A 26,708-nucleotide genomic window follows, 5' to 3' on the forward strand; every position below is an offset into this window, starting at 1 on the left:
ATTGTCGTGTAGAGATTTTAAAAACGAATCCATTGATATATAATGTATATCTTAATTATTTCAAAAAAGTGTTATAGTGGGTTTTGAAATTTAGCGACACATATAACAATTACGATTCATATTCAGCGATGAGGTTTAAGCAAGTAAAGGTTATATAATTAAAGAATTAATCGGAGCAGTTTTCACATACTTATTTATACACGGAACGGGAATCAAACATGTAATTTCTTGGTATGGCAAGTTATAAGCAATTTATTCCCCTAATATTGGATTATATCCCATAGACGGTGTTTAAAATGTTATTTTTGTAGTAACAGTATATACAGTCGAATTTGGTTATTACGATCACGGAAATAGCGAGATCTCGGATGTAATGAGGAAACATTCGTTGACATTTTAGTTTATGATTTTCTCCATACATTTATTCACTTTTATAACGAGCTTCTCGGGTATACGGAACAAAACTGTTAATGTGCCAATCGTTTAAAAACAACATTTTCGACCCTAAGCAATAAAATCCGACCGGGAAGTTAACTAGACTGATGCCGTCGGGATCGGATTACGTTTATGATACTAGATAAGTTTCTAAGTACCTAATTTGTTTTTTCACCGACAACATTGAAAAAGTATCCACGCATATGGTTGAAATTGCATTTAAAAAATCCAAGTTTTGTTCAGTCAGTAGGTACCTACCAGCGCCGGCGGCTCAACACTTCATTACAATAAACAACTTCTTTTGTAGTTTATGAATACCATGCTTGTTTCGGGGATTTTTACGATGGTTTTCAGATTTTTTATGTTCATATGCTTAAATAGAACGTGGCGCGAAAAATGTTATATAATGAGCAAATTCAGTCGGTCCCACCTTCCTCGTAAATAACCAAGTGCGACTGTAATTTGAATGTTTTGGCCTTACTTACCATACTTCAAATACTAAGAATATAATAGACATAGGAGAAAAATCGAGAATTTTTCTTGGAAGAGTAATATTGGATGATTGATAAATCAGCTGTCGCTGGATAAAATGTTGCCAATTCGAAAGACAAACCTCTCAAAAAACACCCTTTATTAACTCCAATCGTAGTGAATACTGATGAATTTGTTGCGTTAAAATAGGCAAGGTTAATTTTTGCCAAAGCCGTTTGACCGGTATGAGCTACACTTACTGCTGTTGTGGTTTGGAAAACAAGTGGGAGAATAATGATAATAAGACATAACATTGTGAGAGATTTTATTTAGTTCTCAACTACATTGCGCAGTTTCAGCGAGGCTTCATCAGTGACTTGTACAGCAAAGTAAATAATATCACAACATTAAAAATATATCAATGGTTCAAGTTTTATTACTAACACAAAATAACTTTGGTGTCGGTTTGGTGATTTAAAGTGTGTGAATAAAATAATAACACTTCTATGTACTAAAAAAATATTTACGTTCGTTGACCATAGCTCCGTGGGACCTAACCACGGTATATAGGGAGGTGGGTCATAGTGTTTAAACTATACTTATTTCATTAAATAAAGAAAGCCATATAAAACCAAAATTTTGCACAAAGAATATGGAGCCTTTTGTGGTTTCCATATCAAAATCACAAAAACAATGTCAAGTCTGTCATAAGTGCCATTTTTCTATGTAACTTTAAATTATAAGACTTTTTTGCTTCACTTTCATATTATGAGGCTCCATCATTGTTGTCAACTGCCATTCACAAAAATATGCCAGATAGGGTAAGAAAATTAGCTAAATTTTGTCATAAATATTAATATTGTTTTTACAAGAACAAAGGTCGAAGAAGAATTTCGTGTTTTACAACTAATAAAATACGACATAAATTCTCGAAATTAAAAATGAATGCAGGTACGAAATTTAGTCATAAATTTGTATATAATATTTATTTAATTTATACGAAATACCTACAAAAGGCATGTTGATTTTCAAGCAAATCTGGTACATATAATATTGTAGCCTTATTATGAGACGTAAGCTAAATTTAACATCATACGCCAGATGCAAATTTTGCAAGCTACATGCTTATTCAAAAAAGTTAAATCATGCAAGAAAAACACTAAGTTGGCAATGCTGGGCTCCGTCTCTACATGATAAGGATTTCTTCAACATCTTTGTAGAAAACAGACTGTAAATTAATAATAACATCAATGTATACAAAATTTCCTCTGGCTGAGGCCTAATAATTAAATTAAGTACATGAACCTATTGGCTTATTTTTGTTTCACCTCTAAAACTAAAATTAATCTTGGTTGATGGCATTTAAGTCAATTCAAAATAGAATTTGTCATTTACTTTATTCAACATTTCATTGCAATGACTAAATAATGAGTACTTTCTTGTGTAGCAACTCGATAGCACAAAGTAAATTACTGACATGAACATGATAATATCTAGTAGTTAGCTATTTATATTCACTATTAGTTTTTCTTTTTAGTTTTTTATGGCTATATAATTATAGTTTATTAAATGTGTTTCAATTATTTACCTACCTACAAAGTTGCAACTCAAAAAACGTTTGGGAACCCATGCATTAAAGGGTGCTAACAAAACAAATAATATTGTGGATCCCAAGTTCGAATCCTGGATCTGGCAAATATACACATATTGTTTTTGAATTCGTGTTTGGAGTCAAAGTATGGACCTTATAGCAAATGACATACATCCATTTCTCGTAAAAAAAAAAATCTGTTGGGTCCATAATATGATCTTATTAGGATCGGACATGGTCAAAATAGTTACCATTTGTTACAAGGCGCTTAAGATGTTGGGCTTCGTCATACGTTCTTCCCGGGTCTTTTCGGATGTTACGGTATTAAAACTTTTGCTTAATTCTTTAGTTTGAAGCAGGCTTGAGAATGGGTCTATTGTTTGGGCACCGCATCAGTGAAGTATGGCCTTATGGTCAAGAGGGTTCAGTAGAAATTCTTGAGACTCCTTTACTTGAAGTTATATGGATACTATCCGTGGCTTTATCCAACTGACTTTCTCTTAGGTATGTCCACATACCGCAGTCTGCAATTTAGAAGAGATTTTTATTTAGCTATGTATTTTTTTCGACTTATACGAGGTATAAATGAGAACTCTGCCATTCAGGGCAGTGTTGACCTGTGTGTCCCTGATAACTATCTTAGAAATGGGTAGCATCAGTTATTTATTCTCCCAAGGTGCAGAACCAACCTACCACTGGTGGTGCCACATATCGTCGGTGTTTTGTAAAAAGGGCGAATCAACCATTTTGGCGAAATCGAGATTTTAATGAAAATACAATATGTACCCCACTAGCTTTGTTGTGTAAAAACGGCGAATTTTTATCTCCACAGGAAAGTACTTAAAAACGAAAATCGACTAAAATTAAATTAATTAAAATTACGAAATAAAAAGCAAATGTGACATATTAGGCCTTTTTAAAATATTATATAATAAATACCTATTATAATGACAGTATTCTTTTTACTCTCTCGCACTTTTTACAAAACACCGACGATATGGTCAACCAAATTGCTTCGGGTGTTGATATATTCCACTTGCGTGAGGTGAGTTTAGGTGAACGCTATTTTATAAATTCTTAAAATAGAGTCTACTTAGCTAACTCGGTGTACTTCTTTAAACTACCATAGATGTATAATTGTATTTTCACTGTGTTTGTATGTTTATTTTATATTATGTTCTCTTTTTATATTTTCATTTTTATCCCTTTTATTACTTTTCTTTTTTTTTCTTCTTTATAATACTGTTTCATGTCATGTTGTGAACGTCTTAAACTTATAATTTGTAATGTCCACAATATGTAAAATAAATAAATTGAATATAATAGCAGCAAAGCAATAGATCACCAATTATGTCAGTAAATACAAATTATTGTAGCATTTGATAATGTATTTTATTTTGTAGAAATCATTTTTATAAATATTTTTTTGTTCAAGAATGGAACCAGATCACAGCATCCCGTTGGCAAGTATATTGACAGATTTCCCAAAGGGTCCTTTAACTGTTTATAGAAAAAAGGCTTCTTTCGAATGGAGGAAGTTAAAATTAGCAATCGACGGAGAGGATATGATTCGATACAAAGTAAGTCACTAACTATTTACGTTAACCAGAATTACTTTCCGATGAATTATTGCTTAAATATGTTTGATAGATAAAAGCGCACCAATGGTGGAATAGTTACAGTGTTCGCCTCTATTGCCATGTGTCACATCTGGTACATTCTCGTACTGTTTTTTTCAATATGTGCTTCATTCAGGGCAAGGACCAGATCGGTTGAGCAACGCACACATGGGATAAACTCTAATATTTAAAATAAAATGATTGTAACTTTTTATACAAAGCAGTTAGATTTTTGAGTTGTGTTACACACATAAATTGGTACGTGGTGATGTATGTAGCAGTGGCGAAGGTTGGAGGTAGGCTGTTAAGATCCGGCATAATAAGTCTAGAAATCATGTTATGGTGTAATTGCATTTTGAAGTTTGACATGCTTTATAAAATCTGGCATAATGCTAATTTCTTTGTGCTTTATATCGGATGACCTTGAATTTTTATAATATATAGACACATAATCCATTATTAACTCTAATTACCTAAATTATCGACTTACCAACTTTTGGCAGCAACCCCAGGAATTATGCAGATGCACTTTGATTGAAGGCATATGTGTTTGTGATGTTCTTAACATACTTCTTCCCAATCCGATGAATCGTTTGAACCCAGTGCCCAATAAGTTCAGTGAATGGCTATTTCTTGTAAAAGATACTGTAATTTACGTTATATATACCCAAGGGTAATAAACAACCACTAGGAAAGCTTAAAACCCGCTTGATAGATGTACTTATAAAGTTTGGTGGATGTATATGTCAGCAAAAAATAACTAGGGACTGAGAAGAGAAGAGTGGAGGGAAGAAGGTGGGAGGCCTTCATTCAACAGTGAATCGACCCCGGCTAATGATGATGATATTTATTTTATGTTGCCCCTTTCTTTTCCAGGACTTTGTGTGTAAAATTTTACAAAATGACAATATCTTCCGCCTGTCACCTGAAACCGAACCCTTGGATGAGCAGCGATACATTGTGCAGAAACGTATAAAGGCTTTGCACAACTATAACTTGATGGCCATGGAAAAGGTTTGTGTTTTATTTCAGATTATACTGCAGAAATCAAATTTATGTAATGTGTCATGTCCACTTTATTAACCATAAGCTTAATTAAGTAAGAAGCCAGTTTTTCTCAGGTGGAATTTATGGTATGTAATTTTTGACAGGCGCCAGCACTCGAAAAGGAAAAGTTTACGAACCTCAATTTTCTGAAAATATTTACATAGTTCTCAAATTTTATGTGTATTCTTTAAAAATAAGTGTGTTAGATTTTCTATTATATTGCCTATCTAGCTCAGACGGTCAAAGTATTTTTTCCGTGAGACGGAGCGATAATATTACCAATTTCACGAGCCAGAACGGCGCTCCGGTCATTTCAAGCCTGACAGGTGCATGCTTTTGTTTCTTTTTAAAAATATACTTTGTTTCTTTTGAGATATTAAATAATGAAATGTTCTCAAAAAGTCAATTATCTCATAAATTAAATCAACAACATTATTTTGAGTTTTTATCTCGAAACCGACCACAAAGAATTGGTGAAGGTTGTATGTTGATTGTATCATTAATAAAAAAGTTTGTTTTTCTGGAAGAAGGTTGTATGGACACCAGAAGAAGATGAAACTCTACTACAGTGAGACTAATAAAATACTCTATAACCTGTTAAAGTTTCATTTTTATACGACGAGTAGTTTTTGAGTCATATGCGAACAAACGGAAATGATCAAACAATCATATCCATTAATTCATTGATCAAGTTGGCTTTAAGGCAGCCAGTGGTTATCCATTCAAAAGCAGACAATAATAGACACTCCAGGGATAAAAGATGAAATTTAATGTCAGTATTAAAATGAACAAAAAATGATTAAAAACACAGCACAATATGTTTGTTACATTCCACGGTAAACTGGTTTCTTACAATAGTATTTATTATTATTCCTTCAACAATGTAATAATTTATTCTGTGTATAAAATTGTCATCAAATAGTTAAGTTTTATAACTGTCAGAGTCCAAAGTAATGCTATGTCCACGTCATAAGATAATCTAAATTCAATAATTTCAGTGATTATTCTTATAATAAAAAACATAATAATAATATTATTATTATGTAATATGTAGGTAGGTACTTACATCTTTTTATTCTACGAATAGTAAAAACTGTGGTAAGCGACATAAGTCCATATCTGTAATATATTATTAATAATATTTTCGCTTTAAGACAAGGTCGTCCAAAGTAGCGTAATAAATAACATTTTTTGCAAGCAGTGAATCATGAATGATCTTTTTTCTACTTGATATTGTCTACTTAAGGGCCGAAGTATGTTAGGGATCTAAGCCTGCTCAATTGGTTAACTTTATAAGAAATATATTACATAATGTCATTATTTTTGACCATTGTATAGCAACTGGTCCATTAATGACAAATAGATATTTTTTTTATAACTTGGTAAATTCAACCACAATAATTATAACAGGTATTATGAACTGTCAATAAAAAAAATCTATTCAACAATTGAAAAGACCTTAATAAAGAAATCAACACAAATTACCCAATAAATGATCCATAAAATGTGGTTTATTGTTATGTTATGGCCAAATTTACAGTTGAAGGGGCCCTGGGTTAATATAATATTTTGTACAATTTATTAAAACAACAGTTTACAAAATCTTAATTATTTTTAATAGTCTTACCTTACGATAAAGGTTCAAATATATTATGATGCACGTCGCTTACTGTCACGTGATGTCACAGTAAGCTGCCGCTACGGGAAAAAAATGTGTAATATCATTTTCTTGATGTTTAAAATGTTATCAGACTGATGCTCCCATCCCGTAGCACATTTTGAACCTTTAAACCAGGGGTTCACAAACTTTTTCATCAAAGGGACAATTTTGAAATCAAAAATATTTGCCCATTCGCCATTTCTTTTGTAAATATTTTCTGTTTTTAAAAAACATATGTGTAAACTTATATTTTTAACTAAATATTCGTAATAGAATATCGTAATATTTAAATATTATTATCACTCTAATAATAAATATAATATTGAAATTTTTTCACCGTGTGATTTATGCAATTGTTTATTTAAAACTAAATCCTGCAATCTAGGCTCAATGTTTGTGGTGTGAATACGCAAAACGGATGCGATATGGTTGTCTGTTAATTTTGATCCTAAGTTTGATTTATTAATGCTCATTGTAGAAAATGTTTTTTCACAAATATATGTACTTCCAAATAAAGAAGCCATTTGATGAGCATGTTTAACTATATTTGGATATACCTCAAGTGTAAGTCCTTTGTAGAATTCAATTAAATTCTTATCACTATAAGATGCTTTTGCTTCCACGTTTTCTTACCTATTCATTCAAACTGCATATTTACGGGAACAGCACTTCGCACATACGCATACACAAATATCAAAGTGTCTGACCATTCATTCTAGCCAGAGGATATGTAATTCTAAATGTAATTTTTAATATTCGATATGAAGAATAAAAAATAATATAGATTTAACATAAATCTCGCGGGACACACTTTGTGAACCCCTGCTTTAAACAAACTTGTCAGTTAGGAAAATATGCCGAAATCACCAGAACAACAATTAAGTCACTTCACGCACACCGCACTGCATGATGGTATCGCATCACTCAATGAACGTTTTTTATCATTTTCTACATGCCTAGATACACGCGTGTTTTTTGTTTTTAGCGGTTGGCACTATGTATTTTCTATAAGAATGTTGTCTATTACCTATGATCTGCAGGTTGGGTTGGTTCTGTTCAAAATAATATCGCAACTAATATTAATTAACTAATAATTAACATATGCACACGTAGAAACTGTTAAAATTAATTGAAATTGGCATGAATAATGAATAATAATTCAAAATACTAATACATTAAAGTAGGCACTCTCCATCATTGAATTTATAGAGATGGTGATCATTCAAAATATTCTACATAATGATGAAACCATAGACTAAATTTATCGCCGTGACAGCATGACAGTATGCAACATGCATCATGTTTTTGAAGCATTGCACATTTTTCAACGACAACAAATATTTTGGTTGATGCATACAATAATTTTTGCATGTCAAAACGTCTTAATGCTACGGTGGTTTTTGCCGCTTCATAAATTTCTACATGTAAATTCATATTCTTTCAGTGGCTTATTTCTTGCATCTGCTTGAAAGTTATGGCATATTTTATTGATTGTAGATGCCAACTTTTATGCAGCATTTGGATCCTGCTAATTAATTCGCGTGCGGGCGGCTGCTTAATCTAACTGTTTTCATCAACATTTCCAAATTTTATTTTTCGAATCCTGGGTCTCCTATCAATTTTTAATCCCCGGGCTCTAACCCCTTTAGCCCTATGGTAAATTAGGCTCTGCTTATTTATGAGTCAATCACAAACAAAATTTATATGGTACTTAAAAAAACATCCAATATAACTCAAAACCATCAAAAGATGCACATAGTGGGTATCAACCATTGATATACTACTGGATGAATCATATGCTTCTAAAATGACGCCCGATTTTCAGCGACTCGGCCAGTGTTAAAACTTACTGTTTTAATATCAGCGGACTTAACTTGATATAAGCTCACTTAATATTTGTCTCGAAAACGACCTGGCAATAATTATGAGTAAGCCCGATCTAGCTTGCATCTTACTCTAACTAATAGTCAGCGCATGACGACTTGCTCTGTCCGCTCAGACATGAATTTTTGGTAGCTTGTAAGCTTTGGGTTGCAGCACCCTTAGGGTCACTATTCCAAGAACGCAAATTAATTTTTACAGCCAGGGCAATACAGGTGAAATTCGGGAATCCATGTTAACGGTCTTAACGCATTATACCTACAAGGAAATATTATAAGACGATATTCGTAATATCTTCTTTTGTGGTACATTTTTAAAATGACACTTGTATGGGTACTCCTCATCTAGTAGTATATCAATGGTATCAACGCAATATTTAGAAGTGTGCATTATTTATTTGCTAATAAATGGCATACTTATATTATAATATAGTATCATTTAAGATTAAATCAAACATTTATTGTAAAAAAAAAATTATATTACATTATTTAGTTAATGTTACACATGTTGGTTAGTTGTCAACGATAAGTTGCTGAACTAAAAATCCGCTATCCTCTGCATACAGTGATACACACTAATGTCATTCAATAGCAGAAAATATTAACTTTAAGTATCATTTTGCTCATTTTATTTTCCTGTCGTAATTAAAATATTGTCATTTGCAAGTAACCACACTGAAGCTACTTTTTTAAGTATCTGTGGTAAAAGACAATATCGCTGTGCACATAAATGGCTTTAACCACTGGTTTTTTTTTGCATTCAATGTCATCAATATATTGTATTATTTTTTTAAAAAATCCCTAATCTATTAAGACAACTAATAACTTACTTACTGTGTGCAAATTACCAGCCACACTAGTTGCGGATTTTCAGAATTACCATGACTATTTACTACGGTAAAGAAGAGAGAACAACCCCAGTACAAGAACCCCAGTTGTCTTCCCAGATTATGCCAGCGTAGTAACATACAAAGGATGGTATTTAGCAGTAGCGAAGGGTGGAGGTAGGCTGTTAAGATCTGCCATAAATAGTGCACATTAAACTTCGTTAGTCATACGTATTTATTTTTATTGAACTAAGACTACAATTTACAGATGGTATTGGTTAGTTTTTAAAAATGAATTAAACGCTGCCTAAACTAAGCCATAATAGTTTTTGTACATTTTGGGCGATACAACAAAATTGTGCACACTTTTTTATTAATACTTATTTGTTTTCGTTAGATTAAGAATACATATTACACGTATTGTTGGTTCAATTTATAAATTCATTAAGCCCTGCCTAAATCAAACTATAATAGATAAAAAATATTATTCTAACTATAAAATATCCAAAGTTATGTATGACTTATTTGCATAATTTAAGATATTTTATATAGAGTATTTTTTAACTATTAACTATTGGTTTCGCAGGGTTTAGTTGAATTTTAAGAACTAACCAACACCATCTGTAAATTGTAGTCCTATTTCAATGAAAACAAATACGTATGACTGACAACGTTTAGTGTGCACTATTTATGGCGGATCTTAACAGCCTACCTCTACCCTTCGCTACTGATTAGTATTTACTATTTACTATTTAGTGACTTTACAAGACGCCGGAATCTAGTTGGGTAGAAGAAAAATCATCCTAGCTTAAGACTAGATGCATCCAGCACATGGCTGGATGTTAAGTCTTCCCTTTACTGTTTCTTATATTTGAATATTAGTAAAATAATAATTCTTAAATGGTTTTTCCAGATTGTGTTGGATAATCGAATGCCGGCAGCATTGTGCGAAATTCTGTTCATGTACGACGTGTCAACCACTGTCAAGCTTGGCCTGGCATACAATATGTTTACCAATGTGATAAGAGGAATGGGAACGGACAGGCACTACAAGTTCATCGAGGCCACTCTGAACTCAGAGATCTTCGGATGCTTTGCCCTTACAGAGATGGCGCACGGCTCCAACGTCAAGGGCATGAGAACTACGGCAACGTATGACCTCGCAAGCAAGGACTTTATTCTGCACTCTCCCGACTTCGAGGCCGCTAAATGTTGGGTCGGTGGTCTAGGTAAAGTATACTTTTATTTCTATTTAGCTACTCAATTCCATAGTTGGCTCCGTTGGTAGAACGGCCATATTTGTATAAATAATATGAAACCATGAGTCGCATGTTCGGCGGCTGATCATGCTACATGTTTTTTCAATTTGTATTTGATCCAGCGCAAGGACGTTATGGGTTGTGTGAATGACTAACAACTACAGTACTCTCTCAACAATCCGCCACCCCAAAAACCAGACAAAGTGTCAATTTAGTGAAAGCTGCGGATTATAGTGCATACATACAAAATATGGTAAAAATTGAAACAGGTAATTCGTAAAAATAGTTTTTTTGAGAAATTTGTACTCGCAAATTACGGTTTTAGTTATAATCAAAATCAAGTATATACTAAATTATACATATTTATAAACCAAGTTTATTAACTAAATATTAAACAGTAAATCACTTGACACAACCAGTTGTTCAGCGAGGCAGATGTTCTTGAATGGCTTAGGATTCCTGGCTTTGCCTATGACCAAAAGCTTCATTTTGTGTGCCCCGGTTGCATTGGAGCACAGCATAATTGTGATGCATTCCTTGGGCACTTTCCTCCCTGGTACATTACTTTCTTCGCGATGAACGTACGATTTACGAAGGACAAGTTTCCAAAATAAACCCGTCTCATCTGCGTTGTATACTTGTACACGACGGACTACTGAATTTGACAATCGAATACCGGCGAATTATAGAGCTTGATTTTGTGCTTTCAACTAGTAAAAATAACGGCGGATTATAGTAGTTGTCGGATAATCGAGCGGCGGATTACTGAGAGTGTACTGTATTCATTATAAATAAAAAAGATTTCAAATTACTTATATATTCTCCGGAAAAATCGAATTTTTTGTAAATTATAACAATGAAATTTTCACATGTGAATTACATGTTTCATTTTGACATGTGCCATAATCCAGGAATTGTCATAATGAATGTACCATCTTCAAAACGTATCCCCCGCATTACCTGTACATGATGGGTGGAGACAAGTAAATTTAGCCCCTAGGGGTGGCAGGTCATATGAAAGTATGGTGAAGCAGGCAAGTATGATGAAAAGGTATGGTGAGTCAGGCTGATAATCAATTTACGGAAAAATTTCCACGTTAACATTATATCATATGGGTACGTTATAATGACCAAAATAAATCCTCCGTGATGCCCTGCATTTTTTTTACCGCGTCGCTATTTCTTGTATATTGTATTGTTGGCCTGCTTCATTCAGTTGTATGAGAAAGCCGATTCCTTGCCCGTCTTTTTATTTAATACTCTATGTTTAGCCCCAATGAACTCCTCTAAAATTCAAAATGATAATGTTAAAATATACCGTTTTATTTTGCAGGAAAATGTGCAACGCATGCTGTTGTCTACGCCAAGCTAATAACGCCAAACGGAGAAGACCACGGCCTTCACGTTTTTGTAGTTCCAATCCGGTGCACGCGCACCTTGAAACCTTTCGCCGGTGTGATTGTGGGAGACCTCGGTGAAAAAATTGGCCTTAATGGCATTGACAACGGGTACAGAAATGTCATTATATTCTATATTGTTTTCCCACCATATCGACTACTGATTCAGCCTTTCATGGAGGCAGGGCTAGAAATGGACCGGAACGCACCGGAGCGCCGTTCTGATTAATAAAATCTCGTAGGAAAATAATTTGACCGTCTGAGCTAGAACGGCCATAAAACAAAAAAAACCAACACTTATATTTATAAAATACTCATAAATTTAGATAACTTTGTTAATATTTTCTTAAAATCATCGAGCGCTCCGGTTCGTAAAATTTTCCATTTCGAGCACTGCATGGAGAGCAAGTGTGATACCGTATATCTCATGTCTTCATACACAGAGAAAACATCACCAATTTTATAATGACATCAACTCCAATGAGATCACTATCTTTATACTTTCCAACCTGATGCCAATTAGGAGTCCAATAGCTGTGATCAACCAAATTAGTTCGGATATTGTTATATTCCACTTATGTGAGGTGAATTTAGATGAATGTTATTTTATAATTTCTTAAAATAGGGTCTGTTTAATGCGATGTCTTTATCAACCAGATGCACCTAGCGGAAAAATACAAAGCTTACTATTTGAGACATTTTTCTGATAATTTACAATTTCAACTGCATTAATTAATAAATATGTATCTCAAAACAAAAAGAATTTCAAATTATACACATTACACAATGAATTAGTAAAAAATCTCTTAAGTTAAACCTAAAAAACTTAATAAAGTAAATTTTAATAATAAATATGACTATAAAATATAATATGTAATAATAAGATGGGGGGTTACAACTATTTTTAGAGTTTATCTTTGACTTAAAATAAAAAATATTTTTCTTTTTAATGTTTTCATATACATATTTATTAATTAATACAGTTAAAATTGAAAATTCAAAATTATCAATAAAATGTCTCATATTGCAAGCTTCGTATTTTTCCGTGAGGTGCCTCTGGTAGGTAAAGACATCGCCTTTCTCACTATATGTTTATGTCATGTTGTGAACATTTTGAATCAATCATTTTGCCAACTTTTCACAGTAAATTTTATCATATTATATCCATCTATGGGCAATTTTTTTTTATGTCTGAGATAAATGTATGAAGCGTAAAGGCAGAAAAAGGATTAAATGGTAGCAAAAGAGAGTGTGCGAGATAGTTAAGCATGGCAAAACTATTAAATGGTGATGGACCAGATACATAACCCGTAAAGAGTATTACAGCTAGAAAAATCTGATAATCCAGAGGTACCCAGAGGATATACGAAAACTTTGCTCCAAGGTGCACTGGATTGACAAAATATTAAGGTTCGGCGGAATTATCTGACACTGAAAAACAAGGAACCGAGAGAAGTGGAAGAGTCCAGTAGTAGTTTGAGACAAGCTGATGATGAATGTCCATAATATTTTACAATAAATTAATCAGTACAGCCAGTCTAAAGTGTATGATCACTTCATTTACTACCAGCGCCATGTGAAAAGAGCACTGCAATCACTGTCGGAAAATACAGTGCTTTCCAAATTGATTGTTACCATTAATTTTTCAGATTTGTTATGTTCAATTCCTATCACATACCCGCTGAAAATTTGCTCAATAAACTGGGTGATGTGGATGACAATGGGAACTACGTGTCTCCCGTTCGTGATTCCAGTAAACGGTTTGGAGCATCGCTGGGCATCCTCTCGGGGGGCCGCGTGCAGATCACGGTAATAGCAACAAACCTGCTGCAGAAAGCCATCACGGTCGCCATTCGGTACTCTTCAGTTCGAAAACAATTTGGACCCGATGACTCCAAAGATGAATTCCCTGTCATCGAATATCAGCAACAGGTAATATTTTGAATTATGTAACACAATTTTAGGTCTCCCACCCACGGAGCTACTGAAAGACGATTCTACGAATAATGATTGCTTTATAATAATTATTGACCTAAGAATAAAGTAGTATTTTTTTGAAATACGCCATTTCTATTGGCATTTCCCAGTGGTTAAGCTACAACATACGGCCGTAGCCATAAATTGACAAACGATAAATGAAATAGGGAGTGGTATCAAGGTAACGTGCGTGTTTGAACATGTACCGTTTTTTAAAAAATATATTTTTTTTTGTTAGGTACATGTTCAAACACGCGTATTGCTGTCATCAAATGTTTAAAATAAATATAAAGGATAATAAGGCTTCAAAATTATATAAATAGATTATCTACAATGTGTAAGGAATGTCCAGGGTTATGGTCTGAAAATACCATAAAAGCTCCATTTTGACGTACGCTGAGCATCTGGGCCCTTAAGTTTAAATTCCAAACTATTCATAAATCTAGTATTTTTAGTTATGTAGCTTATTTTTTTAAGAGTTGCCATTTCTAAAGTAAAGTAAAATAATATAATTACTTTTGATATTTTTCAGCAATTCCGACTGATCCCATATTTGGCAGCTACCTACGCCATGCGAATCTTCGCAAACTGGTTCATGCAAACTCACACAGACTTTGTCGTCGACTCGTTTATGAGTGAGTATAATCAGACTATTAAGCAAAATTTTGAATTACATAATGTAGGTATCTAATTTGGGAAAGCGAACACCGAGTGTTAACGTGAAGTGGTATGTCAAATTCGCATGTTGTTTGGACCATGTAGGTACCTAATAATTTGCATTTCTCAATAAAATAAAATGTTAGGAAACCTCTTCGTGAGGTGTCCACAATTCATGTCAGCTTGTAGAGCAAATAAAGAAAATGTAATTTAGTATAATGAAAATATGTACATCAGTGGCGAAGGGTGGAGGTAGGCTTTTAAGATCCGACATAAATAATGCACAATAAACTTTGTCAGTCATACTTGTTTGTTTTTATAGAATTAAGACTGCAATGTGTGGATAGTGTACCTATATGTACTGGTTTTTAAATGTAATTAAAAAATCCCAGCCATATGATAGTAGGTAAAAGTCAAAAATTATTTGTTTATCCATAAAATATTTAAAATTATCCAACATCACATGGTTTAATTGATTTAAAAAAACTAACCAGCACCATCTTCAAATTGTATTTTTAGTTTTATAAAAACAAATAAGTATGACTGACAAAGTTTACTGTGCACTATTTATGATGAATCTTAACAGCCTACCTCCACCCCTCGCCACCGATGTACATGTGGCCTTAATAATATCAAACTATTTTTAATAGGTATCTATTAATTTGAAAGAAAAAGTAAAATAAAACTGAATATATAAGATTCTTGTCAGATTTATATATTTTATTGAAAATAATAGTTTTTTCACGGGATCTAAAACCATAATTTTACTATTTCATTTTGAATTTTATATGTCATTATTTTCTAATAATTATAGACAATATCGAATTGTGAGTGAGTTAATATTTTACAATATTGATTATAGATAAAAACACCAGCAACGGTTATTCAAAGGGAATAGAGATTCATGCTCTATCTTCGGCTGCGAAACCCATTGTCACGTGGACTGCAAGGGATGGAATCCAGGTGTCCAGAGAGGCATGCGGTGGACACGGATATTTGAAAGGTGAGTAAATACATAGATTGTCTTTTTTAAATACGCTAATATTCATTTTTATCTACTTCTTACTATGATATAATCATCATTTTTGGCACTACAACGATTGGCAGGTCATGGCCTACTTCAAAAATTTTTCCAGTTGATTTGGATCTGCTCTAAAATCCCCTTAGCCTCAAGAGATCCAAACATAGCTCACCGTGCCTGTAACTCCGCTGGTATTCTTTGCATGTTGCTGATCCACCGTAGTCTCTGTTTTTTCGTATGCCACATATTCTATTAACTCTTATTAAATACATTCAACTCCTCATCGTACCTCAACCTCCAAATATTGTTTTCTGCCAGCCTCATTTAAAATACGATCGAGGGAATAGAAAATAGTGACAAATAAAGCTTGATCCATGGTTTTGCTATTCCAGCAACGGGAATCGGAGATATGCGTAACGAGAATGATGCAAACTGCACATACGAAGGTGAAAATAGTATTTTAATCCAGCAGACCAGCAATTGGCTACTCGGCTTATGGCGAAACCTGCAGAATGGCGAGCAGATCAACACCCCATACAAAACGGCGGACTTCTTAAATAACTATAAAAATTTAGATAAAACTACTTTCAAACCGAAAACTGCTAGAGAAATAATCGAACCTACAAGTAAGTTTATATGTATCTCCCAGTTACAATTGTCATTCCACCCAGTGGCGGCCTGTGGATTTCAGAATAGTATTTGGTGGGGACGCACTGAAAACATACCTTTCAAAAAAGAATTAGAAAACGGTCTATAACTTGATCATTTGGATACATCAAAATTTTATTAAGCACTGATTATCTACACGAACACCAACCAAAAAAAACCATTGGATTGAATAATTTTGCATACATTTTTATTATGTCATTAATAATAAATAAAACTACATATGGTCTTCACAATGTGATTGCCGCACATGTATTTGTTAAAATTGCAACCATTGAAATTATTTGAAGTTTATATTAACTATAAATGTATCATTTTTTAATTGACAGATCGACAGTGCCAAGTTATTTATTATTTTGACAAACAGTCCATAATCAGTTAACTTTACATAACGTCAACCATCTTTGCATTAATTAGGCCCTTAATCTATCTACTTTGATTCCTCAATTAAAACCAATGTAATACATGAATCATTTGGGTGTAACTAATTATTGTATTGCCTTGTAAATACTACATTACAAAATGAAATCCACTGTGTGTTGGTTAACTGTTATTGCAATTATTTTCAGATTTAATAAACTCTTATAGATGGCTTGTGTGCTATGTGTTGAAAATGACATTCGAGAAAGTTGAAAGGCTATTGAAAGAAGGAAACGATAACTTCACCGTGAGAAACAACACTCAAGCGTACCACGCTGCCATTCTATCTGCCGTCTTTGCCGAGGTATTTTTTGAGATTGTCATTTTCAAGTCTTAATATTTTGTGGATTTCTGCCGATTAAAACAGAAGAATATTCATTGATTATGTCCTACACTAGGGAACACAAAATTAAGGGAAGTGGGTTACCATCTGGGTGTGGCTGTAAAAACGTAAAGAAATATGGAATAAACATGTGTTAAAGAACATTATTTTCTATATATTATTATAATAAACATTAAAGTTTATCAATTAAACAAAAGGAGAGTTCATTATTGATAATATTTGAGGACATTCAACGGGCTTTGTATTTCTTGAGTTTTATGGCCTGACTGTTATTATTTCATAAACCAAAACTGCCATCAAAGTCTTGGTCTATCACTCTATCATATTAATCTGTTCTGTGGTCTACACAGTGATACACAAATAATAAAATTGATGTCTGTGATTTCAAAGTATTTGCATTTTAATCTGCATTTTAACTATTTCCACAATAAAGGGGACGGCATTCTAAGTTTGAATAAGGTAGCACTTAGCCTAGAGATGTCACTGTTGGTATGAGTTTCATCTTTGTTCTGAAATTAAATTAAGTTTTCATTGATTCTGTTCCCATTATAATTTCTTTCAAAATAAAATAAAAGTGTTAATTTATGCTTCAAGAATAATTCAACGTAAAAATATGGAATGGTATAATTATTGTGAAAGACAGTAAAAACATTATTGCCTTTATGACAAGACAAAAATATATATGTGTACCTACAATATGTAATTAGGTAAACATGGAACAAAAATGTATTCAACTAAATCTGAGTTTTTATATTATGTAAGGCCGGTTACAATTCGTAGTAGAGGTAGATTTTTATTGTAACAAAACTCACGTCACTTGTTTGTTATTTATTTCAGCACGCCATTGTTGATCGCTTTTACACATTCGCAATGAATGTGGAAGACAAGAATGCAAAAGAGGTTCTGATGAAATTGGTCTCATTGTATGGTGCCTGGTCGTTGGAGAAACATCTTGCAACGTTGTATATTGTAAGTATGGCTGAAATTAGAACATATTATTATTATTTACATACTGCTGCTTTTACTATCAAGGTTATTCTACAAATACTTCTCGAGGTGCAACAGTTTGGAGATAGTATCGCCACCATCGCATACCTCTAGTTATAGTTGCCGGTCTCTACTGAGCATATTAGACGCCTAAAAAGTAATAATTTCTCAGAAACTAAAATTTGCAAACCACTTAATTGAAAATTATTAAAACTTTCTGAAAGACAGTAATTTCAAAGTATTTGAATAAAATAGATTTTAAAATGAATATGTAGGTACAGTAAAATCTCGATTATCCGGATCTATATAATGCTCATTAGTTTCGTAATTAAGTATTTAGAAAAATATGTAACTAATGAAAAAAGTGTAAATTTCAAAGAAAATTCGGTAAATACAGTACTCTCTCAGTAATCCACCACCTCAAAAACCAGACAAGTGTCCAATTAGTGAAAACGGCGGATTATAGTGCATGAATACAAAATATTGTAAAAATTTAGACAGATATTTCGTAAAAATAGTTTTTATTGAGAAATTTGTGCAAGCAACTAGCAAAGAATATTGTTGAAGATTGTGTCATCTCATAATTTATGCATCATGATGAATGTGTTGACGGTTGCATTATTTTCCTCTGCCCATTTAATCGTGACGCGTCAGTCCCGGCTAGTGCATCTTCTGATTTGACTGTATGAGCTACGGTCAGTTGACAATTATTGCCTTAACTTTCCGCTATCCATTCTTCTAAAGCATTTCGCTTTAGCTCTGAGTTTTCAGTCGCCCTCTGAATCAATTCCTCTAATGGAATTAAGTCTTCCGGTTCCCAGTTTTCATCATCTTGATTCATGGAGGGCCATAGCTTTTTTCACGATTAAATTATTGCTCATCCCGGTAGGTTGTTCCATGCCTCAGCTACATTAAATCATCATCAGCCTGCATCTATCCACTGCTGGATGAAGGCCTCTTCAAGCTGCTTCCACTTCTTTCGGTCTTGTGCATTGCGTTGCCACGTACTTCCGCAGAACTTGATCATTTCATCGATCCAGCGGCCTCTAGGTCTACCTTGCGAACGTTTTGTACTTTTTGGATACCACTGGATGACTAGATTTGTCCAACAATTGTCTCTTCTTAGAACTATGTGTCCAGCCCATCTCCATTTAAGGCTTTTAATAAACTCTATTACATTGCAAACCCTTGTCTGCTTCCTTATCCACTCATTCCTCTTTTTGTCTTTTCGCGTTATGCCCAGCATGCACCTCTCCATACCACGTTGTGCTACTCTAAGTTTCTGGATCTCTCTTTTACTTATGGTCCATGTTTCACACGCATATGTCATTACGGGAAGCACATACCGGTTGAACACTTTGCGCTTTAGGCACAGTGGAAGGTCACTTTTGAAGACATTATTCAGGCGGCCAAAAGCACTCCAGCCTAGCTTTACTCTGCGAACAATTTCATCGAATATACATCCATCTATAGACACTTGTTGTCCCAGATAGATGTAGCTTTTCACCTGTTCGAGCTGAGTGCCATTGATGAGGATCTCTTTTTCTCCCGCAAAGCAGTTGAACATGACTTTCGTCTTTGTTACATTAAATACGACTATTTAATTTTACGACTACACGCGGCAGACTATTTAATTTTACATACGAATACCGGCGAATTTAACTAGAAAAAATAACGGCGGATTATAGTAGTTGTCAGATAATCGAGCAGCGGATTACTGAGAGAGTACTGTATATATTTTTGTATTAGTTTTCGATTATTTGGAATTATCATTAATCAAGACTACAATATATCGACGACTCCAATATTTATTGATTATTATTTTAATACTTTCAGGGAGGATATTTCTCAAAGGATGCAGGCCACTTGCTTCGGGAAGGTATCCTGGATTTGTGTATAGCAATAAAACCAGAAGCAGTGTCGCTCGTAGATACCATCGCCCCACCCGATTTCATCCTGAATTCGGTTCTCGGAAACAGCGATGGATATGTATGTCCATCAATATATATATATTTTTTAAATAACATTCATAAATTGATTTTTAACAAACTAAATCTACTGACTGAATTTTTATTTAACTCATTTGGTGCTAACACTGCGACTGGCACGTTTGGAGTAATTGGCCATTAAATATAATTAACATGTTATTTAAATGTGGTAATTAAAAGTTTAGTAGTGATTGTGTTAATAGGACAAAGAAAATACATTAATTAACAATTATTATTTTATTATTACAGAAGTTATTCACTTTATCATAATTTTATTCTCGATACAATTTTTTGCATTGTGTTTTTTGCTATTTTTAAGTTAGCAAACATCACATTTCGTTTCACTTTACTAGTTTCTGTTTGCGTACTGTCAAACATTACACATTTTCTAGTATTTTGAGAATAAAATACACTAGTCTCAAAAGTACAAATGACTTGCAGATAATTTAACCACTAGCATTAGTAACCTTAGTAACTTCACTTTCAAATACAAGTATAATGACTTGTTTTTTTTTCAGGTGTACCAAAATTTGCAATCATCGATATTCTCGTATCCAGGAGCGTTGAGCAGACCAAACTGGTGGAAGGAAGTCGTCCATTGGGAAACCAAAATGCCCTCAAAGCTTTAATAATATCAACTCTTATGATATTATATTATATTTTACATAGTTTTAGGATCGGCTCAGGTTTACTGTATTAAATACCTACAATGCTTTGTTTTTACATTTTATTAAAAATATTGATTGTTACAATTAATGTTTATTACATATTTGAACTTTTATTTTTTACCCCTCCCTAATAGGTACTCTAATTACATGAGCATTACATTTTACACATGCATGGATTTTCTGCTGACAGTATGTATTATCGCGACCATAACAAGAAAATGCATGTATAAACATGTATCATCGACCAAATTGCATGCGTGGATCAAAAATGATCAGAAACTTGAAAAAGACAGTTGGAATTTGTGTGATATGTGATAGGTGGCGCATTAAAATGGGTGGATAATAAACAAAGGCACACACAAAACAAACACTGCCTAATGTTTATATTACAGTACTTACGAGTAATGACATTTTAATAGACTCGCTAATTTATATTAACAGTGGGTATGTAATAGAGCATATTATGTTAATGTATGATATTTCGTATGTATGATATATATATATATAAATCCAGCTATCATTGTTGCGTCCTTTTACAGAACCCACAGTATAGCGTCCATCTGAAAGACTTGATTTTTCGTAAATTTGAACAAAGTATATTCTTTTTGTCATTTATCTGACAACCGTGAGGTATTTAAATTTTTGAAAAACGTTTATATAAAAATATACAAAAATAAAAAACTACCTTTCAATGACCCGCTTACCGGAACTCCTTTCATATTAATACATTGGGGGGGTCCTTCATATATTTTTTCATAGTGGGTAGCATGTCGTGCGTCCCACTTGTATATTTGATTTGATTGTCCCAACAATCGGACATCTTGCGATGTTGCCACTATTTCTCTACGTTTTTGTTTAATAGGTATGTAGATAGGTTGTTATTGAATGTTAAAGCGTTCTGGGAAGAGCGCTATGATCATGGCGCGTTATTATGAGTTTTCGGAGACTATTATTTAGAATAGAAAAATTGGAATGGTACTCTTTATTATGGTTAGTGATATGAGATATATTATGTTTTGTTGGGTAGGTACTTTCCAACCTTTTTCAGATCATTCTCCCGCCTCAATTTTCTTTCGTCTTTGCTGGAATACTTATTTTTAGGTCTCGTAGATCTTGATATTTTCTATAATATAGTATGTGGCAGTATCGAAGGATGGAGGTAGGTTGTAAGATTCGACATAAATTGTCTGCACTAAACTTTGTCAGTCATACGTATTTGTTTTCATTGAAATAAGACTAGAGATCGGTTGGTTTGTTTTTAAAATTCAATTAAACCCTGCGAAAACCAAGCCATAATAGATAATAGTCAATAAATACTAGTAAGTATATCTATAAAATATCTAAAATTATGCAATTAAGTCATTCATAACTTTGGACATTTTATATATATAATAATATTTTTTTTATCTATTATAATTTGGTTTAGGAAGGGCTTCATTAATTTTACTAACATTAATTTTAACAATTAACCAACAATATGTGTAATATGTATTATGAATCCAACGAAAACAAATAAGTATGAATGAAAAAGTGTAATCAATTTTGTCGTATCGTCCAAAATATACCAAAACTATTTTGGTTTGGTTTAGGCAGGGTTTAATTAATTTTTTTAAACTAACCAACACCATCTGTAAATTGTAGTCTTAGTTCAATAAAAATAAATACGTGTGACTAACAAAGTTTAATGTGGATTATTTATGGCAGGTCTTAACAGCCTACCTCCACACTTCGCTGCTGGAAGGTGGTAATTAAGTTTCATAATTCTCTGATTCCCTTTACTGTGATAAGTAAAACTATACTTTGCGGATCCATAAAATTTTATAAGCAAAGAGAAAGAGCGTATTTAATATAAAATTGATAGCATAACATTCTTATAAGTATATCTGAATAAACACAAAAAAACTAGATATTTATTTATTTTATATAATGTCATTGTCCAGGATCTATCCGATGCTGGGTGAAAGAAAAATAGTCATAAGCAACAAAATTATTTTTAATAAATTCATATTATAATAACTGTTATAGTATTATAGTTACTACTTTAAATAATAACTATATCTACATGAAGTTAGGTTGGTAGTTAGTAGAAACATTAGTTGATAAAAATAATAGGCACCCAATATGTACTTCAAAATAGTTACACAATTTAATAATTTAAAAAAACAAGAACAATGTCTAAATAAAGTTAGGTTTTTGGTAGAAACACAATATTATGACATTGTATAAGAAAAAAATAACCCTATATATAATGGAAAATAGGTTAACAAAAAGAAAAAAACAAGAATTACCTACAAGTAACAAAATAAAGTTAAGATGGTTGATAAAAACATACGAGTATCAATAAAATAGCTGGTGATAAACTTTTGGAAAAATTTCAATAAAGCATCTTTCCCTACCAACAATAAAAATAAAGATATTAAGGAATGAGTAATGAATAAATAATAATTATTATTGTTATTGCATCACACGTGCTGGCATAAAAAGCTGGAATACAGCGTTGCCAACCGTAAGACGTACGACACGCGACACATTGTAAACAAAATATACAGGCACAAATATACAATCATCGCTAGTAGCGCCGTCAGCGACAAAACTGCAAACTACAAATACATATTTTGTTCCTATGAGGTAACAAAACTGCGTCTAGGCTATTTTCGGTTTTAGACTCTATGAGCGGTTGGGAGATGAGAAAACGTAAAATTACATGAATTCAATTCTGCGTCCGTATACCGGACGCCGAATTACAGTTGGACGCAAGATTGAATGAAAGTGTCCTATTAGATGACGCAGTAATGATAGCGGGATGTATATATATATATATATATATATAAATCCAGCTATCATTGGTGCGTCCTTTTACGGACCCCACAGTATAGCGTCCATCAGAAAGACTTGATTTTTCGTAAATTTAAATAAAGTATATTCTTTTTGTCATGCACCTGACAACCGTGAGGTATTTACATTTTTGAAAAACGTTTATTTAAAAATATACAAAAACAAAAAACCACCTTTTAATAACCCGCTTATCGGAACTCCTTTCATATTAATACATTAAGGCGTCCTGCATATATTTCGTTATAGTGGGTAGCGTCTAGTGCGCCCAACTTGTATATTTCGTTAGATTATCCCAACAATCGGACGTCTTGCAACGTTGCCACTATTTCTTTACGTTTTTGTTTTATAGTTAGGTACGTTGTTATTGAATGTTAAAGCGTTCGTACGTAATTATGAGTATTTTGGAGACAATTATTTAGAATAGAAAAATTGGAATGGTACTCGTATTTATATTATTATGTTTCGTGATATGATTGATATATGTAATGTTGGGTATTTTCCAACCTTTGTCTTTTCATTCTCCCGCCTCAATTTTCTTCCGTCTTTGCTGGAATACTTATTTTTAAGTATCGGAGATTTTGATATCTTCTATATAGTAGGTGGCAGTAGCGAAGGGTGGGCGTGGGCTTTTAAGATCCGCCATAAATAGTTTTTTGTTAGTCATAGATATTTGTTTTTATTGAAGTAAGATTACAATTTACAGAGGGTGCTGGTTAGTTTTAAAAAATCAATTAAACCCTGCATAACCAAACCATAATAGTTTTGGTATACTTTGGGCGATACTACAAAATTTTACACACTTTTTCATTCATACTTATTAGTTTTCGTTGGATTACATATTATTACAAAAATTTTTGGCTCATTTTTTTAAATTCAATAAACATCCTAAACATCCATAAGATGTCCAAAGTTATATTTGATTTAATTGCATAAATTTAGATATTTTATAGATAGATGAATATCTTTTGACTGTTATTTATTATGGATTGGTTTCGCAGGGTCTAATTACATTTTAAAAACTTAAAAACACCGTGTGTAAATTGTAGTCGTATTTCAATGAAAACAAATACGTATGACTGACAAAATTTTATGTGCACTATTTATAGCTGATCTTAACAGCCTATCTCCATCCTTTGCCACTGGTAGGTGGTAATTAAGTTTCAAAATTCTCTGATTTCCTTTACTCTGATAAGTGAAACTATATTTTGCGGATTCATTAATTGTATAAGCAGAGTGTTTACAATAAAATTAATAGCATATTACCTGTATAGGTACCTACATTTGAATAAACACAAAAAAACTAGATATTTATTTAGTTTATATAATGTCATCATCATTGTCCAGGGTCTATCCAATGCTGGGTGAAAGAAAAATAGTCATAAGCCACAATTTTTTTTTATACATTCATATTCCTTGTGATGTGTAGATTAATAATAGTACACACAAATAAACACAGCAAAACGGCTATAATAATATAAAAATGCTCATATCTCAAAACAATGTTTTTGTGGCATATTATTGTCTTGTAATAACCCATTCAATTGTAAAAACGTGTATCTTCGTATTTTAAACATTTCCTTAAATATCATTGTTAAAAGAAAATTAGAGGGCGGCAAACTCAAGGACTGTCCTAGACGGCAAAACCCTTAGCTACGTCACTACCTTATCTTAAAGGAAAAGCATAAAATGAAACGAAACAATGGTACTGTTCGGTTATACGGAATACAGCGGAAAACGCATTTTTAGAATACCCGATATACTGGATTATTTGTTAGTTTGGGTTAGTTTAGGTTAGGTTAGGTTAGTTTAGGTTAGGTTAGGTTTGGTTAGGTTGACCTAACAAATAATCCAGTTTCTCGGCTATTTTCAAAATGTGTTTTCCGCTGTATTCCGTATAACCGAACAGTACCGAAACAATTAATAAAACATGGTTTTTATAATGAAATATTATTTATCTTTTATAAATTGAAAATAACGTAGTACCTATTCAATAATAATTGGGTGTCGTGACACACATAAAAAGTATTTTCATTTAATTGGGACATAATACCTTAATATAGTTAAGGTAATTGATAAAATTATACAATAGTGGATATGAAAAAAAGGTACCTACCCGATCTGTACTTAAAAATAATCATACAAATTAATAATTATTTTTATTTTTTACTAAACATACATTATTATTACTCTTATTAATATAATAATAAATCACCATATTGTGATTTATGCAGTAATATTATTGTTTGTTTCAAACTAAATCCTGCAATCTAGGCTCAAATTTTGTGGTGTGAATAAGCAAAACAGATGCGATATGGTTGTATGTTAATTTTGATCTTAAGTTTGATTTATCAATGCTCATTGTATAAAATGTTTTTTCACAGAATATATAGGTAGGTACTTACCAAATAAAGAAGACATTAAATTTGATGAGCATGTTTAGCTATATTTGGACATACCTCAAGTGAAAGTCCTTTGTAAAATTTAATTAAATTCTTATCACGATAAGATGCTTTTGCTTTAACGTTCTCTTGCAAATCTATTAATTTAAACTGCATATTTACGGAAACAGCGTCCGGGTTACATGAAAAGGGAACCTGCCCACATTAGAAGCCCCTGGTGTAGGATCAAACACAAGAAAATCTTCTTCTATATCTTTTACAATGTAAGATACTTTTATAGTTATTAAGACCCCATATAGTTGCGAGATGATATCATTGAAATAATTATTATTGCATTAATAATTATATTAAAATCTTAATGAGTACCTAGGCATCAAGTGAGCACCGAAATAAAAACATCCAAAAATTGCGGCGTGATTGAAATGATGACATTTAATACAGGAGCGTCCGTATAACGTATAACTTACTTTTTTTTAAATTCTGGCAGCACTTGTTCGTATTTTTTTTGTTGCGTCATCACCCTAACCGTTCTGTATTTTTGTAAACTTCAAATTCAAACTT

At 32.7% G+C, this 26,708-nt stretch overlaps 1 protein-coding gene and 1 long non-coding RNA gene across 2 annotated transcripts; one reads left to right on the forward strand and one right to left on the reverse strand.

The window, feature by feature from the left end:
- The first annotated feature begins 4,883 nt into the window (after positions 1–4,883).
- On the forward strand, positions 4,884–21,013 carry LOC147064872 (peroxisomal acyl-coenzyme A oxidase 3-like). The gene is made up of 11 exons (XM_085958318.1): positions 4,884–5,130; positions 10,444–10,759; positions 12,123–12,297; positions 13,836–14,118; positions 14,696–14,798; positions 15,683–15,823; positions 16,234–16,467; positions 17,077–17,231; positions 18,108–18,239; positions 20,094–20,246; positions 20,764–21,013. The coding sequence occupies exons 1-11, from the start codon at positions 4,951–4,953 to the stop codon at positions 20,872–20,874; spliced, it is 1,983 nt and encodes a 660-aa protein (XP_085814444.1). The 5' UTR covers positions 4,884–4,950; the 3' UTR covers positions 20,875–21,013.
- On the reverse strand, positions 16,678–26,600 carry LOC147064873 (uncharacterized). Its single transcript, XR_015071956.1, has 3 exons — positions 26,514–26,600; positions 18,083–18,249; positions 16,678–17,779 (listed from the first exon to the last, which is right to left on the reverse strand). It is a non-coding gene; the product is annotated as an uncharacterized LOC147064873 (long non-coding RNA).
- Between the last annotated feature and the right edge of the window lie 108 nt (positions 26,601–26,708).

Source organism: Rhyacophila brunnea, unplaced genomic scaffold (assembly GCF_057557595.1).
Source record: "Rhyacophila brunnea isolate RB1 unplaced genomic scaffold, BYU_Rbru_1.0 scaffold_7, whole genome shotgun sequence".
Lineage (NCBI taxonomy): Eukaryota > Metazoa > Arthropoda > Insecta > Trichoptera > Rhyacophilidae > Rhyacophila > Rhyacophila brunnea.

Bases quoted from the DNA above. Each gene is read 5' to 3' on its own strand.
- LOC147064872 (XM_085958318.1), top strand. From the start codon at position 4,951: ATGATGATGATATTTATTTTATGTTGCCCCTTTCTTTTCCAGGACTTT. The intron at 10,760-12,122 runs GTAAAGTATACT...TTTATTTTGCAG, and splicing joins ATGTTGGGTCGGTGGTCTAG to GAAAATGTGCAACGCATGCT. The intron at 18,240-20,093 runs GTAAGTATGGCT...TAATACTTTCAG, and splicing joins ATCTTGCAACGTTGTATATT to GGAGGATATTTCTCAAAGGA.